Source organism: Geotrypetes seraphini, chromosome 5 (assembly GCF_902459505.1).
Source record: "Geotrypetes seraphini chromosome 5, aGeoSer1.1, whole genome shotgun sequence".
Lineage (NCBI taxonomy): Eukaryota > Metazoa > Chordata > Amphibia > Gymnophiona > Dermophiidae > Geotrypetes > Geotrypetes seraphini.
The window spans coordinates 14,513,300-14,528,721 of record NC_047088.1 but is presented as its reverse complement, the minus strand read 5'-3'; the positions used below and the strand labels follow the sequence as shown (position 1 = coordinate 14,528,721).

Genomic DNA, 15,422 nt, shown 5'->3' with positions numbered 1-15,422 from the left:
TGCTCCCGCTAGGCGTTGCACAAAAGCCAAGGCAGCGGCCGCGGATTCAAAAAAGTGAGAGCGACCCTCATGTTGAACTTTGAGACGTGCAGGATAGAGAAGCGCGAACTGGATGTGCAGCTCATGGAGTTGACGGCAAACAGCGGCAAACTCCTTTCTCCGGGCAGCCAATTGAACTGAGAAGTCCTGGAAACACAAAATCTTCTGATTTTCATAGGTGAGGGGGCCCTTTGCCCGAATAGCCCGCAGGATCTCCACCTTGTGGACATAATTCAACACCTTGAAGATTACCACCCTAGGACGGGTAGCATCCTGGCGGCAAACTCCCAGGCGATGCGCTCTTTCAATCCGCAGGGGCCCCGCAGTCGAAGGAAGCTGAAGAGACTGCACCAACCAGGATTCCAGAAAGGAATGCAGCTGCCCATCCAACACCGACTAGGGAACGCCAACAAGTCGCAAATTGCTGCGCCTGGAGCGATTCTCCAGATCCTCCACCTTAAGTTCCAGCTGGCGTATTTTTGAGTCTGCCGCTGTCTGTGCCTCTCGAAACTGCCCAGCCGAATCCTCCAAATCAGACACCCTTTGCTGAAAGGAGCCAAACTCCGCTCTTAGATGGCTTACAGAATCATCCAATCCATCCAGTTTATCAGAGAGCTTTTGGAGCTGGGAGGTAAGGGTGTCTTGAATCGCTGCCCGCACCTCCGTAATAATATCCGCCACCCACTCAGAGCGTGGCGAAGAAGGAGACACGAGGGCCGGTTCCGGCATCTTGGAATCAGCAACCCGAGGCTTCTCCCGATCTTTGCGGGTCACTTTAGCCGCCATAGCTCCCCAAACAGAGCGCTAAACGCTGCCGGGACGTCCCCTCCAAAACCGGAAGTCGGGGAAAGCAAACCGCGCCGATATCAACGCCGGCAGAGCACAGCAAAAGCGAGCGGGCTCGGGAGCTCCCTTCACACACGTCGGCTCACCAAGACGGCATCACGTGACCTCCTCTTTATTCATTTTAAAACTTTCATCAAGTGTACAAATATTCATAATAAACACAATTAGTCTGAGCACTTGAACATCTTATCATTATAACTTATAAGTAGAAATGTAATCCTCACCCCTCCCTCCCTCAAATCCCTCTATTCGTTATAAGATCATATATTTGAAACCCTCCCCCCACCCAATACTAAATGGTGTATAATTAATAGAAAGGCATCTAATCATGACAGAAAGATGTTAATGGCTCCCATATTTTAATAAAATTTTTATAATTTCCATTCTGTACCGCTATTGATCTTTCTTATTAAATAGAAAATCCTCCCATCCCATCCCCTCCCATTACAGTATTACATACAAGTACCATTACAATGAAACTATTGATATATTCATATATTAAAAAATAAAACCCACCCAATTCCCCTCTAATCAAATATCTTACTTTGGGAAAAATTTATCATTCATTACAAAAATCTGTTAATGGTTCCCAAATCTTCTGAAATTTACCAAAATAACCTTTTTGTGTTGCTATTGTACGTTCCATTTTGTATATATGACATACAGAATTCCACCAAAAGTTGTAATTTAACCTGTCATAATTTTTCCAATTGTATGTTATTTGCTTTTAATCCTGTGTTTCAATGATCCCTCAGATCTGTCAATCAGAATTTACTTTAGATTCCCTCCTTAAGATATATCAACACTATGCGGACAAATTTTCTCACTCACTGCTCCCACACTTTGAAATTCGGTGCTAAACCATTTGAGAGAGGAAACATCTCTAAATAAATTCAAATCCAAATGAAAAAAATTCTTTTTTTTTTTTTTTTTTAATTTTTTATTCATTTTTACATATTACAACAAATGTAACAGAAAAAAACATATGATATAAATACACACTTGATTTTCCTTAATATAACATTTAAAATACAACATATCATTCTACAATCATATTCTGTAATATCTTGAATATTATGTAATATATCAAATATGTAAGACAATTAATATTAAAATAGAAAACCTTCTCATCCCCTCCCCACCCATTGCAGAAATACCAACCTAATCCAGCAAAAATATTGAGAAATTCATATATATTATGAGATGAATAAAATAATAACCACCCACACCCCTTCCTAACAATGTTAAAAAATTTCTTGTTTAAGGATGCCTTTGGTGTATGATCATCCTTTTAAGGACGTTTTACAGTCATTTTAAACTTGCATTCCGGCGACTCCCTGTGTTTTCCCCTCCCTCTTGTCCTTTTTTAAAATTTTATTGTAGTTTTTTTTTACCCTTTCCTACTGTTTGAGCTTAGTCTATGTTAAATTGTTTCATTTCTACCTCAGTAGTATTGATGTCTGTAATATTGTATTTGTATAATTTTATTTTTCATTTTTATTGGATGTAAAGTGCCTAGAAGTATGATTGGGCAGTATAACAAATCTTTTAATAAACATAAACATGAAGAATTAAGTTCTTACATTGCTAATATATTTTCTAGTAGATAGGTGTGTCATTCTGGACAGTAGGATATTCTCCCCATGCCTGTGAGACACGCAGAAGGAATCCACTCCAGGTTTTCAACTCCACCTCCTTCTCCAGAGGGCTCTGCTGCCCCCTTCAGTTTGTACTAAAGCAGATGATAGCCCTATATATAGGAACAGATAAGAAGAAGGGGGTACATGGAGACTCCCTGAACTACAGGTCTGTTCTGCTCTGAAAGTATAATAAACATGTTAAACATTTTAATTGAACAGTCAAATCATCAAAATAACCATATCAAATCAGAAACATTTATGGAGCTCAAACATTTCCCCAATGAATTAGAGCAATAGATTACACTGGCCAACACTCATTGTGGTGCCTCAAATGTTAGACCTGTTTCTGGGTATATTTGACCTGCTGATTCCAAAAATGGCACCAGTTTTCTCCTATCAGCTCTAGTTTCTGAGATACAGAACATGTGCCATAAACCACTCTTTACTCTGCTTGCCCATTAAAAAAATCAGGATATTTTAATGCAGTGTTTAATATCTTTTAAGCATGAAGGAAGCATATTAAAAATTAAAAGAATTGAAGATCTACATATTTCTTAATAAAAGCACAAGTTTATGATACAAATTTTCCAGTCATTCGGCACACAAGAAGCTCCTTTTGTAAGACTTCTGAGAGTGGGATCTGTGAGGGCAGTCCCGCATAAGATTCCAATAGTCTTCCATCATATGTGCCTCCCATCTTCCTTGGTATCTGTCTTCCATTGTTTTTATGTCTTGGTGAAATCTTTCACTTTGCTCTTTGTTTAAGTCACCAAGGTTCTCTGGAAAGCGATCAAAGTGACTGTACAGATAATGGACTTTAACACTCATGTTACCTGTACAGATAATGGACTTTAATACTCATGTTACAACCAAGCCATTTGAAATGAAAGAGCATATCCTCTACTAATTGTGTATAGTTGTCTGCCGCCTTGTTGCCAATAAAATTTTTCACAAGAAAAACTAATGAAGACCATGCACATGATTCGATTTCATTCATTGATGCTATGAAACGTGGGTCATTTATAAGTTGTCTGATCTGTGGACCATCGAAAATGCCTTACTTCAGATTTTCCATGGTAAGTCCAGGTAACATATGCGCTATGTATTCAATGCATGAACCGTCTTTATTCAGAGACTTTACGAATTGTTTCATCATTTGTAGTGGTGGCAGTATGATTCTATCTCATGTTACCAAAGGTTTCATTGATTACATTTTGTCCTCCAACCACCATATACTCCCTCAGAGGCCAATCTTTTTTTGCCGAATGTTAATGTTTGGCTCTACTATCCCAAAGGCATATTTATCCCATAACCATATCTAAGAAACTAGAGCTGATGCAGTCTACCCAATGCAATTTTCTGAATCAGCGCCCCAGATAATGCAGGAACAGGTCAAAAACCCAAGGCACCAATAAATTTTTGTTGTTGACCTGTTATTTCTTTTCACTGTTGTCCTCCCTGTGAACTGATAATTTGCTTCAAACAAATTCATGTCCCATAGAAACGCCAAAGAGCATCTGCTACTTTTTACAGGCTAGAAATTTCAACAACCGTTTTCAAAGTCATTTAACTCTGCTAAATTGGCCTGACTGAAAAATATTTCCCTCTCCCTTCAGCAGAGCATCTGCTGCACATGTGTTGAGTTCACAATGCCTTGAGCCATAATAATAAGCAACATTTCTGTGAGCATGTGTTCGATGAATAAAACGTGTGAAATGAGTATAAGAGTTTTCACCCAGGTTTTCCACCCAGAGAAAAAAAGAAGTGGAAAGGCCATGGGAACTGTACTTTAAAGATTCACCAATGAGGGAAAAACAAGTAAAGTATGCTCATTGTTGCTCTTTAAAAATGATGAGGTCAGCAGATATCCATGAACTTTGCACCTTGGTTGGGGTGTTGAAAATGCCCCCCCCCCCCCTTCTTGGTGTATAAGGACTTTTATGAGGTTTCCATTTTACTTGGGGATTTTAAAGGATTTCTAAGACAGTTTTTAATTTCATTATATGTAGAATGCTAAGTAAGAACTATAACACAAGAAAATAAAATACATAATTTAAAATATAAAATACTGACAAAAATTTAGAGGTTCCTAATCAGTTTCCAGTAATTGCAATTATAGTGTTGGTTACACACACTGTTTTAATCATGATTATTCATGATGATTAATTAGTAAACCATAATACTGTAATGTGCTTTGCCAAGATGTTGCAAAGTATAATACAGAAAGGTAATGACTTCTGTGGTGTTCAGTGACCTAAAATTTAACATTATGTCCTGTCTCACTAGGGTAGTCTAGCAGTCAAAATATTTCAAACAGATGAAGCACTGTTAAAAGGAGTTGTTCAGCACCATGGACAGGTCATGTCATATGTTTTGTAACTGGGATGCAGTCCTTGAGCTACTCTCTAATCCAGGGGTGTCCAATGTCGGTCCTCGAGGGCCGCAATCCAGTCGGGTTTTCAGGATTTCCCCAATGAATATGCATGAGATCTATTAGCATACAATGAAAGCAGTGCATGCAAATAGACCTCATGTATATTCATTGGGGAAATCCTGAAAATCCGACTGGACTGCGGCCCTCGAGGACCGACATTGGACACCCCTGCTCTAATCCAACTGTTCTGATGGTTTTGCAAAGCTCCTAAATAAACAATTTAACAAACCAGATTTTTTTTTCTCTGTGCCTCTGCTGTACTTAACTGGGCTTCATAGCTCCACTTATAGTTTTTCCCTTTTGCACGTGTGCCAGCAGGAGTGTGTTTGTTCTGCTCTCCACATTTTGTTATTTTATTTGGTGATTTTTCATCCTTTTTTCTGGGTTTCTTGTGCTCTAAGCATTTACTCAGCTCTGCCTGCATTGAGATCACACAGACTTTGGACTGCAGCTGACAGCTGTGGTACCTGTCAAGAGCTCAGGGCTATCCCCATCTTTCTCTTTCTGGCAAACAAAGGTTTAAGTGCAGGCTGTTGGACATCCATAGGAGACTCGGCGGTGTCTCGCAAGGTGCCGGCTGCGTCTTCTCATCTCTGCCCATCTGACTTCACGTTGTGACCAAGCAGACTCCAGGCCTGCCAGGATCCCTGTGAGTGCTGGGAGGAAAGGACATAGGAAACCAGGAAAAGGAGCGTTCAGAGCCATGCCGCAGTCCTATTTGGAGTCCTCTGAGCCTGCTATTCATTCAGGGCCGGGGGTTGGGAAAAATTGTCGCACACCTCGGAAACACAGTAGAATTAGGACCCAGGAGGGCAAAGGCAGAACTAAGAGCACACAGAGAAACCAGTATCCAGGTCACCACCGGGGGAGCCAGAGAGAACAGATCCCTGATGACTCAGGCAGAGCAGGGCGTGTCCTTTCCCTAGAAAAGCCAGCTGTTAGGCAGGATAGGGAGGAAGCTGAGAGCTCTCTCCCCCGAGGACCTCCCTGGCTCAAGCAGGCGTAATGGCTGTACACCCATGGAGGTAGAAGAAGCTGGAACACCTCCAGAACTACCAGTACCAGAGGAAGAAACTCCCATGGAACTTCAGGGGGAACAGCCTGATGAGGAGCTAGCTGTATTTTTAGAACCAATGTACGATCTACAGGCACCTCCTGTGGGTTGGTGCTGCGTGCTGGGCGGGCGGGTGCTCGTGAGGGGGGGCGATGCCGGAGGCGGCGTTCGCGAGTGGGGGGGCGATGGCAGTTCACAGGCAGGGGGACTCACAAATCGAGTCAACGCTCAGTTTGCGAGTCAAGATTTGCGAAAATGTTTTGCTCGTCTTGCAAAACACTCGCAAACTGCGGTACTCGCAAACCGAGGTTTGACTGTATTCCTTTACAATCCTTCAATATAGTCTCCCTGCTTTGCAATGACCGAGTCCTAACTAGAGAGTTGCGCGGGGACAGAAATCCCACCCTTCCCCACCCGTCCCTGTGAAGAATCCCACCCGTCCCTACCCATCCCCGCGAGGAATCCCTCTGTCCCCACCCGTCCCCGTGAGGAATCCCCTCCATCCCCGCCCGTCCCTATAAACGTCAGAAATAGTTATTTCATTTAATTATGTTACTGAATTAAAGTCTCTGGTAGAGAGGCTCGTCTTCTTTTCTTGCCTACAGCATGAACATGTAGCCAACCGGAAGTCTTCTCCCGACGTTAGAGCTGACGTCAGAGGAAAGGCTTTGTGTCAATCACGTGCAGGGCCTATTTGGAAATACTGAGTGCCCATGAGCTTGTGTCCTGAAAACTTTCTTTGCACGGCGGATCTGTTTGGTCTCCACAAGCCACAGAACTGAGGATTTCTCCCCCCAAGTTGTTGTTTTTTTTTAAAGTGATTTTTTTGCCTGTCCCTGGCATCTGGCACCGTCTGGCCTCTCCACTGCTGCCCTTCCTGAAATGTTGGGTGGCGTGCCAATTCCATGGGGAAAGGGGCATCTACATCCAGGACCACGGCTTCTGCCAGCCCATCTCCATCCCCCTGTGCATGGACATCGCCTACAACCAGACCATCAAGGCCCTATATATTGAGCATTTTTCTATAACTGGCATCATCAAAATAAAGCAGTAAAAGCCCAAACAAACCAAGTATGGTTGGGTTTCAGGCTAGAAAATTCTCTGGTGCCTTTTGTCACAAACCCAGCACCAGAGTTAGGTTTGTGCCAGAGAAGGGACAAAAACCCCTGACTGTTAGGAGAGCAGACCAGTACAGCAGCCCTCCTACAAACAGTTCCCAGAGCTCTGTCAGTGACAAGGGTGCCCTAGAACAAGAGGTCTGGGAGGAGGGGAAACCAGAGGAGAACATAAGGTTCTCTAAACCTAGAGTTGCTCCTGTTAAAACTTCCCATAGGAGACAAGCTCCTATCCAGCCCAGCCCCCATCTGCTTAGGCTAATAGAAAGACAGCTGAAAGCTCAGAACCAGGCTGCCCAACCCCCATTCAGAGTAGGGCGTGGCTCTCTGAAGGCTGGCCAAATAGAGCAGAGCAGGCTGAGTAAAGTCAGTCTGGATCCAGCTCTGGAAGGAGACTCATGGCCAGGTGCTTCCAGGTTCCAAACTGAAAATGAAGTTGAGATGAGAGACCTGGAGTCTCTGCTTGATGGTCTACAGACTGAGGAACCTATGGACCTTACCTGGGAGCCTGAGGAAATTCCCATGGAGGAAAGCTAAGTTTCTCTTTGTGTTTTTGGCACTGCATTTTGTTTGGGACTTGTGCTAACTGCTTGTGAGTGGGAAGCATTGTTAAAGGCTCCACTCCTGAAGAAATCTCTTCAATTAGGGAAGGACTGTGAACTGTATTTTTGAATGTGGGGATTTTGTTTTTCCTCATGTGAAAATAAGATTGTGCTATTGATTGAGGTTAATGGGAGTTGAGGGGATTGAATCCACAAAAGATCCTGGGTTGGGATTGTGGGGCCATTTTTCTGGCAAGTTTTTGTAAAGTGGATTCAGCAACTCCCCACCCCCGCCAGCTTACCTGAACTGGCAGGGGAAAGCCTGTACAATTCCAGGCTATGCTGGAAGAAGCAAATGGACTTACAATTATCAATTATGGTTTTCATGGTCTGGGACTAAGGCTAATTAAGACCAGCAATGATATACCCTGAAGAAAGGGGCTGCTCAGACCTTGGCTGACTTGTTAGCCATTTTCTTTGAGCTGTATTTTGGTTTTGTTTTGAACTTGCTATTCTTTGAATGTGGACTTTGAGAACAGTAGCTACAGTGTTGGTTTCCAAGCTACTGTCAAATAAAGCAGCTCTATTTTTCATTGAACATTCAGCTAACTGGTTTTCTTTATATATTAGCTGACATTGAATCACCAGCAGGGCTTTTCACCTGAGAAAGGCACGTCTGGATTTTGGAGTCTTGCGCACGTCCCGTTAGCCATTCTGACCAGCTTGTACCGGGTGTGCGACACTTTCCAGTTACTGTTACCTGATAATTAACTGGAACAGCTGGGCCACAAGAACAAGGAGGATGTCGGCCTGGAGGTGCACCAGTTCTACCCGCTGGTGAAGGTGCACTGCTCATCAGAGCTCAAGTTTTTCCTCTGCTCCATGATGTGCATGGTGCTGGAGCAGGCCATCCCGCCGTGCTGGTCCATCTGCGAACCGGTGCGGCAGGGATGAACGCATTCGGCTTCCAGTGGGCAGATCCATTCGGAAGATGGGGGGGAGGTAGGCGCTGCTCTCCAAAGCTCTCAACCAAAGACACCCACACTTTCAATTGCCAACCATAGAGACCAAGTCACACACATTTGACTGCCTTCACCCTTTAAGCACCCCTCTTCACCCTGTGGTCTACTATCTCACCCTGTGGTTTACCATCTCTTCCCAGTCTGCCATCCAACACAGCCACTTTAATCTCATTCACTCCCCCTCCAATCCTACCTTCTTACTCATGCCTGAAATCACCCATTGTTTTTCTTCTGCAGTACCCCGCCCCCTCCAACAAAACTTCTCGTCTTGGCTCTCCCTCTGCTCTGCCGGAGAAACAGCAGAAACGGCATCAGAGGGAGCGAGAGACTGGAGAAAGACAGTTGTGTGGAACAGGTTGGAAGAATTGGGGGGGGCAGGGGGGTTGTTGAACTGCTGGTGGGACAGAGGCTGAGGGTTTGGATTTGAGAGAGAGGGGGAGATACCCAAACGGGGAGTGAGTTATTGCCTGTTTGCTTCTCACCATCCATACCGATAGTCCTTTTGTTGAGATCTGCCTGGAGGAAGAACTCAGAACCCATCCTTGAAAAGCTTTTAAGGAGAGCTTCTAACTCACCCTATCCCCAAACGCAGTTTGCCATAAGCTTTGTGTCTTTCTAGTTAAAGGCATCTCCACCACCGCTCCACCGCTGTACAGAGCGCCCAAGTACGCCATCTCCGACCAGTCTTTCTACTGCTCACTGGTGCTCAAGGTTCCCACCTACCTCAACTACTGGTTCTTGGACGAGAAGGACTGCATGGCCCTCCACGAGGCAGCCAGAGGCGACAACTACGTGTTCTTCAGCCAGGAAGAGATCTGCCCGCTACCCTGCACGTGACTGACGTGGAGCCTTCTCGCCGACGCTTGCTCTGACGTCGGGGGTTAGACTTCCGGTCAGCTATGTGTGCGAGCAGATAGGAAAAGAAGAGGAGCCTTTCGCTTGCTGCCTCCAACCCCGTGGGATCCCCGAGACCGCGAGGGGCGTCCCCACGGGATCCCCGCAACCCGAGGGGGCGTCCCCACGGGATCCCCGCGACCCGAGGGGGGAACCCGCGGGGTTCCTGTCGTCCCCGTTCCCATGCAGCTCTCTAGTCCTAACGTCTGGGAAGCTTCATTATTCTATCCAAGACACTTTTTGTTCAGTTGACGAATGGCTCGGGTATCGGCGGAAGAAAGCTCTTCCAGAGATGCAAAACAATGTCCATGGCTCCCAGCTGTATATGCATAGTTTTTCAATGATGAGTGGAGAGCTCCTTCTTCCCCATGACCAAAAAAATTTCGACAAGCACAAACAAGTCAAAAAATGATGATTTTTGCTTATGATCATGAAGGCATCATCATCACAGACAAAGTTCCTTGTGGAAGAAATGTAACAACAGTGTATTGTGATTTTTTTCCAAAAAATGCACAAAATTCGACCTCAGTTGCTCTTGGCTGGGCCACTCATTCTTCACGGCAAAGCTCGCCCGCACATAGGGAATGTTGTCATTGAAAACTACACGAATACAGCTGAGAGTTGTTACCTCATGCTCCCTACAGTCCAGACATGAGTCCATGAGACATGATTCCATTGACATATGAGGTAGTCATATGTGGGACGATGTTGCATCTGAAGCCCTCATTGGACATATATAGAAGGCGGCTTTTCCTTATCTTAACCGGGGTAGCCATACAAATGATTACGCACAACTAGAAGAACTGGGATTGCCTTAACTTTATTTTTTTTCTTAATCTTTATTCGTTTTCATATCTTACAACAAGTGTATAATATTCAATCAAAAATAAATTTTACAAATCACTTGACATTCTTACTTATAATCATCAAACATAAAAGAATCCCTCCCCACCCATCCCACCCATTAGTAATAAATCAGTTAAAACAAATATCATATATCCCAATCCCACCCTACTTATAACCTTATATAATAAAAAAAAAAGGGGTGATTGCCTTAACTTTAATTTTTGGTGGGCAAGTTTATGCTTAATTTATAGATTAGAAAAAATGAATGCAGATATAATGGGTCATACTAAGAGATTTAAGTTAATCTGGGGCCCTTTGATATCTTTTATGGATGCGTTGTAATTGTTTTTTCCTTTGATCCTGTTGATATTGCACACACATCCAGGGGGAGGGAGGGGGAGAGGGATATTTATGTCATGGTTTTATTCTCTTGCAAGGTATTGGTTGGGTGGGGGGGGTTTCTTTGCTGTGGAGATTTAGATTGATTATAATAATAAAATTCTAAGCGCGCATGCGCACTCTTACCCCGTGTTCCCTGAGTCCTGATCTGTCGGGCTGTGGCGGTAAGAGTGCGCATGCGCACGTCTAAGGACCGGCCAAGTAACACGCTGCGACTCCCCCCCTACCCTCCTCCCTCCCTGCCGCCGACCCTACCCCTCACACAACTAACACGCCGTGACTCCCCCCCTCCCCTACCGACCCTACCCGGCACACCAGAAACCCCTGTTGATCCTCCTAGCCGACCCTCCCACCGCTACACGGCTGACAAACCTCGCAGCTCCAGCAGCGTCCCAGGCACAGTAAACACGCTGCTTCGGCTCTTCTACTGGCCTAATTTCCTCTGCCGCTTCCCAGAGGAAATTAGGCCAGTAGAAGACCCGAAGCAGCATGTTTACTGTGCCTGAGACGCTGCTGGAGCTGCGAGTTTGTCGACCGTTTAGCGGTGGGAGGGTCGGCTGGGTGGGTCAATAGGGGTTTCTGGTGTGCCGGATAGGGTCAGCGCAGGGGGGTTAAAAACATGCTGCTCAGGGGGATGGGAGGCAGGCAGGCAGACTGGCATCGGGTGGGGGGGTTTCAATGGAAGGAGGATGGGAGGCAGGCAGGAAGGCAGGCTGGCATTGGAGAGGGGGTGGGGGGGTTTCAATGGAAGGCAGGCAGGCTGGCATCGGGGGGTGGGGTGCTTTCCATGGAAACATGCTGCTCAAGGGGATGGGAGGCAGGCAGGCATCGGAGGGGGTGTGGGGGAGGTGTTCAATAGAAACATGCTGCTCAGGGGGATGGGAGGCAGGCTGGCATCGGGGGGGGGGTTCAATGGAAACATGCTGCTCAGGGGGATGGGAGGCAGGCTGGCATTGGGGGAGGTGGGGTTTTTTAATGGAAACATGCTGCTCAGGGGAGACAGGCAGGCAGACTGGCATCAGGGGGGTTAATTGGAAACATGTTGCTCAGGGAGATGGGAGGCAGGCAGGTTGGCATCGGGGGTGGGGATGGGACAAAGTCTGGAAGATAATGATGGGGACATAAGAAGGAGGCACTGGGGGCACTAAGGACATAGAAAGATGCACTGAAAGCACTAAGCAGGACAGAGGCACTGGGGGCACTAAGGACACAGTACAGAGGCCCTGGGGGCACTAAGGACATGGGAAGAAGGCATTGGGGGCATTATGGACACAGGAAGGAGGTAATGGCACTAAGGATGTAGGAAGGGGTACTAAGGACATGGGAAGGAGGCACTAGGGACACTATGGACATAGGAAGGGGCACTAAGGACATAGGAAGGAGGCGCTGAGGGCACTAAGGACATAGAGACATAGACAGAAAAAATGACAGACAGGCAGCGTACAAGGAGAGAGAGACAAAGAAAACAAAAAACCCAGACAGACAGACATCTACTCTAGCACCCGTTAATGTAACGGGCTTAAAGACTAGTATATGAATAATGTTGTTTGTGTAGATACTGTACTGCATTTTTGTTAACTTTGGAAAATTAATAAAGATTTAAACACAAAAAAAAAACCTTTGGGTAAGTATCAAACCATAATTCTACTATAATGTATTTCACTGATTTCCTTTTTCTTTTTCATTTTTAGCCCCCAGCAGATGCCCATGGTAGAGTATTTTGTGCCACCTGCACCTCCACCCCCACCCCCAATGATACCATCTGCTCAGACTGCATTTGACAGCCCAATCTCTGCACCTCCACCTCTGGCACCAAGTGTGGTAGCTTCAATGGCCCACTCAGTATATCCACCCATCCCACCTCCTGCCCCTCCTTGTCCATATTCTGCTTCTCCTCAGACTGGACCCTTGGGCCCTCCTGTTGCCCCTCCCCCACCTCCGCCTGGTCCCCCAACTGTTAGTGCCTCCCCAGCTCACTCTGCCTCCCCTCCAGCTATGACTGTGGAACCACGGAAACCTCAGATCCCACTTATACCCATGAGTGATGCACGGAGTGATCTGCTTGCTGCTATTCGAAGGGGTAAGTTGAAAGCCTTTCTTACAATATCATTAAGTTATGGTAGAGCTTATATTACTGGAGGCTGAGTGACTTGTCATATATTGTTCAAATGTATTGATGCAGTTGTCAGGCCCATAGTCAAGTGCACTCCAAAGTTCCACCCTCTTGTCTGACAGAGAATGCATCACAAGAGCTCCTATGATGCATTTTCTGTCAGGCAGAAGGCAGGATGTGGCAGCACTCTTGAGCCTGTACAGGAAGGCCTCACACTGGTGCAGAAATAACGTTTGAAGCACTGGAAGAGGTGTATGCAGGTATGTTAAAACTAAACTGAATTGTGATTTGATGGTAAGATATCATGAGCATTTTGTTTGTTTTTAAACTTAAATGTTATGTTACACCATCTTAGGTGAATCTCTCTTTATAAAGACAGTTGATATGAATGCATAAAGTGGAGAGTTAAAACAATTATTGAAAATATTGTCTATTGGACATTCAGGCCCGGATTCTGTGTAGGATGCCCGGGACGGTCCTATACAGAATCGGGCCTACGCATAGCCAAAATAAACCCGATTCGGTAACAGACATCAATATTACAGATGCCGGTTACAGAACTGGGTTACTGTAGATGCGGCCGCTATACTTATTATGGCAAGGGATCTCCCTGCTGCGATAAGTATAGCAGCAGCCAGTCCCCCACCCCCCGAACAATTGCGGCAGGAGGGAGCCCAACCCCTCCTGCCTGAAGACTGCCTATCCCCCACCCCGAAGATTGCCAGCAGGAGGATGCCCAATCCCTCCTGCTGGAAACCCCCCCCCTCCCCGAAGATCACCGGCAAAAGGGGGCCCAAACCCTCCTGCCAGACCCCCCTCATGAAACGCCAATCGCTCCCTGAGGAACATCAGCAGGAGGGGGCCCAAACCCTCCTGCCGGATCCTCCCCCCCAGGGAACCCCTGGATAACACTTTTTACTATGCTTTCTTATATGCACCATTTGTGGTAATCCTGAAAACTGACTGACTAGATGTGACTTCAGAAAAGGGTTGAGCAGCACAACTTTAGTATACCACAGGAGTTTGTACTTGTAACCTGATCAGAACGAGCTGCCTCAGCAGGTGATTGAGGCCAACAGCGTGTCAGATTTTAAGAGAAAATGGGATATTCAAGTGGGATCTATAGGGGAGTAAAAGTCAGGGAGTGGGTCATTGGTATGGGCAGACTCGATGGGCAATGGCCCTTTTCTGCCGTCAATTTCTATGTTTCTAAGAGGAGACTAAGGGCTCCGTTTACAAAGGTGCGCTACAGGTTTTACCGCACGCACCGGATTAGTGTGCGCTAGCCAAAAATCTACCGCCCACTCAAAAGGAGGTGGTAGCGGCTAGCGCACGTGGCTATTCCGCACATTAAGGCCCTAGCACGCCTTTGTAAAAGGAGCCCTAAATGTTCTGAGCAGATCACGTTTTGAGATGCTATCAATATAGTTTTAACTACTTTGAGCATGCCCAGTGCAGTTCCTAAATAGCTGACCTTAAAGGTATATGCTGTGTGTGTTCTAATTTAGGCATCCAGCTCCGAAAAGTTCAGGAGCAGCGGGAACAGGAAGCCAAGAAGGAACCAGTTGGCAATGATGTGGCCACTATTCTGTCCCGCAGGATTGCGGTAGAGTATAGCGAATCAGATGATGACTCAGAACTTGATGAAAATGAGTGGTCTGATTAAGAATAAATTCCAGAAATAGCGTTACACCCCTGTTCCATATCTCTGCAGCAGGTGTGCATGGCCGGGTGTTTTTCCTCTGAGATCTTATCCATTCTTACCCTGCTGTACTCATGCGTGAGGATTTGCACTGTTAAATATATTGCATCCTTGGAAATACTGTATGTAATATTGGAACATATTGTGTTTAAAAAGTGATTTTATTTATCTTGGTCACAATATTCCAGGCTATGAATGTAACATTTCACCTTTAATGTGATGGCTGCTAGGTTCAACCAACCTCGGGAGGCTGTGATACTCTTGAGCAGTGTGCTAATAATAACAGCTCTGCAAATGGTTTTTACTCCTTTTAGGTTTTTGATTTGGTTTTGACAAGTTGAAACCATATATTACAAGAGGAAAATCCTCTGCTTGCCAGAAAGCAATTTTTCTAAGGACGAAGCATCTGAATATAACTTGACATGAGTTGTTTCGATGGTTGGAGGATGACTTGGGTTTTAAAAAACAAGGTTACACTTTAACCATAATTGGAAGACCAGCAGCTTAGAGAAAGGTCAGTATGTTGGCTTCTTAGTTAGCTTTTGCATTGAGAGAGTCCCTAGTTCCATCATGCCAAGATAAAAGTTAGAATTTTTCTAGCTAGGATGGAAAGCAAAATGATCATACAGTGAAGTCATACAAGACTGAAAGCAGATGTGATTTTATTTACAACTTTGCTGTATTTTCAGGTCATATGTTTAATTTTCAGGTACTAATGCTACAAAAAAATATTTTAAAAATTTGAGATTACTGTGGAATTTTAGAATATTTGAGTA

The 15,422-nt window shown here is 45.3% G+C and overlaps 1 protein-coding gene across 4 annotated transcripts in view; it reads left to right on the top strand.

The window, feature by feature from the left end:
- The window catches only part of LOC117360252 (wiskott-Aldrich syndrome protein family member 3-like), a 90,440-nt gene extending 75,469 nt beyond the window's left edge, over positions 1-14,971 (top strand). For all 4 annotated transcript variants that reach the window (XM_033943905.1, XM_033943903.1, XM_033943902.1 and 1 more), the window contains 2 exons: positions 12,523-12,911; positions 14,453-14,971. In XM_033943905.1, coding sequence (XP_033799796.1) covers positions 12,523-12,911; positions 14,453-14,610 — 547 coding nt within the window. In that variant the 3' untranslated portion in view covers positions 14,611-14,971. The remainder of the gene's footprint in view (positions 1-12,522; positions 12,912-14,452) is intronic.
- The last annotated feature ends 451 nt before the right edge of the window (positions 14,972-15,422 follow it).